The following is a 5,026-nucleotide window of genomic DNA, read 5'->3' as shown; positions in this document are numbered from 1 at the left end:
TTAAATTTATGTCGAACTTATGGGCAATGTATGTAATATTACAGGAATTTAATATATATATTTACAAAATTATATCAATTGTTATCACAGCATTTTATCGGAAATAGAGTGTACATAATATTTTAATTTATTTCCGTGTTCCGTATTAGATAGGCGCAAATATATTATCATTGAGTTCAAAAGAAAAAAAAATAAATATGACAAATAATTTTGATTAGTTAAAAACAAACGCATGCGTTATTTTGATTATTAGAACACTTGTTGTACAGTGTTATTTTTTAATTAATTAAATGGCGAATAAAATTATTGCCAACATTTCTATTTTACTCCTAAAAAAATTAAAACGACTAGAGTTTCTAATTATTAAAATAAAACGTATGCTTTGATGAATTATTCATATGTCTTATGAAAACTGATTGAGCCTCGAGGCAAATCACATGATCATGCCCATTATCGTTTTCAAACCTCGCCAAGTTTAAATTATCAAATTCTTATTTTTCGTGGTTACTTTAAGAAATAAAACTCAATTTAATACTGACCTCTGGAATATTTTTTATAGATGGTTTCTGGATATGCAAACCAGCGAGTGGTATAATATTAGGCATCAACGGATGAGACATGTCCAAATTTGGATCAGAATTTGTGAATACAACACTAGTGTTTTGCTCGATAGATTCTAAATTTTTGACTATATATTCGCCAAAAAATTCTCTTGCTCTCAAATTTTCATGTCTCATAAACACGAACGTCCTAAATACAAGAAATTTATTATTATAGATAGATATAACATATTGTTTCGTTTGAATGCACCTTAATGTCGATTGTAAAAAAAATATCTTCAGTAGTAAACAAATTATACAGCCATGGTATACATATGATAAATGAAAATTGTAATATATGTAATATATAAACAAAACTCTATAATTTTAAAAAGAATATAAAGGTGAATTAATAATATTTTGAGATTTGCTTCCCACAAAATAAAAATATCAAGATTATTAAAGATCTATGAATTAGCGTTAATTAATTCGAATCATAGCGTTAATTAATTCGAATCATCGTAAAGACATATTTTGCAATGCTTGGCTGAGTGCAAATTTGCATTTGGGTACTTGCTTTCGATAATCATAATAAATACTATCCTATCAACTTATACATTTCATTTTATTCTATATGAAAATTGCAATGAAAATACAGTGATTTTTCGCACTAAATAACGTAGTATACTATTGTTATTTAGGAAAAAAATAGGTTTAATCGTTATATTTCAAAAGTGGAAGTTGAAGAATTTTGTTCCTGCTGTTAAAATATAGGTACTTGTTGAAGTAAAAGCTAACCCTTAAAGAAACTTTTATTATTGGATTATTCACCTTTAGATCCCAAAAGCATATAGAAATTTTTTGAAGAGTATTATCAAAAACCGATGAAGAGAGAGTTAGCTGACTTATAGTGCCGCCATAAAAGACCCTTTAATCAATAAAGAAAAAGTGATAAGGTAAATAAGATGAACAATTGCTAATGATCTTGAAGAAGAAAGAAAAGCTATTAAAATATTAAAGCTTAAAAAAGAATTAAGAAGCTAAAATATATAGCAATGAAGAGATCAAGATCACGCTTTTAAACAGAGCTAATAAGTTATTTATATCATACATGAGTATTTTTGTAATTATTTTATTTTAGGTAGTCATAATCAATACTACAAATCAAACTAATTCTATTAACATGTATTATTACTATAAAAACAAAAAGCGTGCTAAATAACGGAGGCTTGATGCTAGATAAATGAATCTCTTTATGCGAGGCATCACTGTATAAATATGACAGAATTGTTAAAATGGTAAGATAAATGATATGATAATCAAATTTATTTATTGTTAATTATTATTCACACACATGCTTTAAAATAAAAAAAAAATAAAGTCAATCAATACTACGTAAATTAAATGTTAATAGATACATCGTAATGAATTAGTCAAAATCAAGTGCCATTGATCGGTTAAAATTTGCTAAATAAATTAGTATATAAAATAGAGAAGAAGCAAATGTATGTTAATCATGCATAATCTAGCATGTGTCTTATTACCTGTACATCCATTCGGCTGCGTGCAAGAATAAGTTGACCGCTCTTTGAACAAATGTCATCGGTCCATCATATTTGGAAGAAGGATGAACCATATAAGACGGAAAATGAGTATTTCCTGATACAAAAAGGGTATAAGTTGGCGTACTTAAAGGAGTTATCTGTGGGAATCGATAATTAGAACAGGAATTATAAATGAGATTAATTAAAAGTCATAAAACAGAAATATGCATCATTTAAAACATACAGTAGAAGCTCGATTAACCGGACTAATTGCTGTCGGTAGGCATCCGGATAATCGAAAATCCGGATAATTCAATGTATGAAGAATAATGATGTATATTTATCAAAAATAACAAATACATACATAGATTTGAACGAAAATCAATGTTTAATAACAAATTAACATTTCCTTATGTATGTACATACATACACTAAACCGCAACATAAATCGTGCAAAAATTGATGAATTGTAAAAGTATGTACATACATATAACTCTGTCGCGGTTGGTAGTCCGGATAATCGCGAATCCATATAACCGAGGTCCGGATAATCGAGGTTCTTCTGGTATATTTCTGGCGTTTTTTTTTTCAAAATAATATAAATTTAATTTCAAAATATAAAATTCAATATTTAATAAAAAATTATTCTTTATAATAAGTAAATTAAGTAAGTATTATGCAACTATCACTTCCAATAGTAATATTAATGCATCCATATATCTAATAAATCAAAATTTGCAGAATTTCCCAGTAAAACCGCCTATTTGATTACTCAAATATAAACTGGTTCAATCTAAAATAGTGTTTCTCAACAGTCTATATACTTGTGCAACAAATTATGATTAAAAAATCTCAAAATCATTAAAATTTTGGATTATGGACAATTGCAAAATTTCCTTGTCATTAACATGGTGTGAAACCACTTCAGTTTAATTCAATAATAAAGAAATAATATAAAGGTTTAGATTATTTGCATATATCGCAACATAAATTTCATTTTCGAAAATATTGATAGAATACTCGAGTTGATCACATATAATCTTCTATATATATAAAAATAAGTCGGGTTTTTTGTCCTGACGAAATAACTCCAGAACGCACGAACCGATTACGACAATTTTGCATTCGTTGGAAAGGTCTCGGGCTCCGCAAGGTTTATAGCTAAGAAAATTAATTGTGCATGACATCGTGCCTTAATGCAAGCTACTGTAACTTCACTCACCGTAATTAAAAATTCGAGTAATTACATTAGTGAGAATTATCAGAATTATGCTTGGTTAAGTCAACGAGCAATTCTTGCCGCAAAGAATAATGATGTACACGCACTGAATTTCACCGTTCAATCAAAAATTGCTGGCAATTTGGTGACATACCAATGATTCCGACTGGTCTTCCGTTTGACTTCAAACGATTGCAATTTCCAGTTCGCCTTGCGTTTGCAATAACAAGTCGCAAGGCCAATCGCTTAGTGTTTGCGGGATAAATTTCAAATAGATTATTTAGAAAATCATTGTTTTTCACATGGGCAGTTATACGTTGCCTGTTCACGAGTTGGAAATCCATCCGCTTTGTTTGTGTTAACGTCAGACCAAAAAACAAAAAATGTGGTTTACCAAAGAGCACTTCAATAAAACGGATAATTTGCGGATTCACTTTTATTTACTTAGAGAAGTTCAACTAAAAAACACTTCATTTTTGTAATCCAAACAAATTCATTACTGTTGTATAATAAAATCACATTTTTCCTTTTCAAATATAAAACAAACAAAAAATTGTGGCGAAACGGAGTTTGTCGGGTTTGCTAGTTATAATATATTAATTACTACTTACGGATATCAGGGGCGGGTTATTAAAATAATTAACAAATCCCAAGAGACATTGTCCACATGTATAATCATGTATCACTAGGTCAAATGAATCCCTTGGATAATTTAACAACACTTTCACTCCTTCAGACTGCAATGCTGTTTTACAAACCAAATTGAAGAACTCGTACATTGCCAAAATATTAATTAATTGCATATAATCCGATATGGATTCGTAGTCGACATTATTATACATTTGTTGTATTTTTTCATTTACACCATCTAAAGGTATATAATGCAGATTTTTTGAAGGTTTATCTGTTTCCACACTCAATGCTGTTACATTGTGTCCTTCTTTGACCAGCGATCGCATCAGAGATCGATTCCAAATGTGATTGCTTCTAGAAGGCATCCCGAGGAGGAATAATATATTTTTTGCCGAAACAGTTTGGAATAGAAGAAACATTAACCATCCATATTTTTTTGCTAACTTCATGGTGAAATATATATCTAGAAAGAAACACTAATTATAACTTTGCGAGATAAAATTAAATGCTTAAAAATAATTTGAGAAAAACTCTAAATCATTATCAAGTTTTTTTTATGTGAGATCAAAAAGACAATTTTCATCAAAAATTCATGGAAAAAATGCTGGCATAGCATTGAGCACACAAAATTAGAAATTAGATAATGCAAAAAGCATAAATTAATATTGCTTAAGTACTGCTCCTTAGTAGTGCTCCTGAAATATTGTCATAGCAGCAGGAATTATTATTAATGTAACGAATTGAGAATAATTATTAAATTTATTAGTGGATATTTTTGTAAAAATGTTTAATGTCAGTGAACTAAAATAAATTTGCTTTAATATTTTTTGGTAATGTTATTATTTTATTGTCGTTTTGAAGTTAGAATTATAAGCACTTATTATGAAGGTTAGAAGAATTTCTTTTTACAAGGCATTTTTATAACAGCAGAAATTATTATTTACTTGAAAACCAATTGAGTTAAATAATTAAATTTATTAGTGGATGTTTTTGTGAAGAATTTTTATGTCAGTGAACTAAAATAAATTTGCTCTAATGTTTTTGGCAATTTTATATCTTTATTGTTGTTATGATGTTAGAATTGTTAGTTC

General features: G+C 28.4%; 1 protein-coding gene across 1 annotated transcript; it reads right to left on the bottom strand.

Moving 5' to 3' along the window:
- Positions 1-539: 539 nt before the first annotated feature.
- On the bottom strand, positions 540-4,384 carry LOC113381391 (UDP-glucuronosyltransferase 2B7-like; the record flags this gene model as incomplete). Its single annotated transcript, XM_026620321.1, has 3 exons — positions 3,914-4,384; positions 2,084-2,241; positions 540-750 (listed from the first exon to the last, which is right to left on the bottom strand). Coding segments are annotated over exons 1-3 (840 nt in total), but the record flags the coding sequence as incomplete, so codon positions are not given.
- Between the last annotated feature and the right edge of the window lie 642 nt (positions 4,385-5,026).

The sequence above is a fragment of the Ctenocephalides felis genome, unplaced genomic scaffold (genome assembly GCF_003426905.1).
Source record: "Ctenocephalides felis isolate EL2017-DRISC unplaced genomic scaffold, ASM342690v1 CF-g0.4_SCAFFOLD_02856, whole genome shotgun sequence".
Taxonomy (NCBI): domain Eukaryota; kingdom Metazoa; phylum Arthropoda; class Insecta; order Siphonaptera; family Pulicidae; genus Ctenocephalides; species Ctenocephalides felis.
This window is presented reverse-complemented; position numbering and strand designations above follow the sequence as displayed.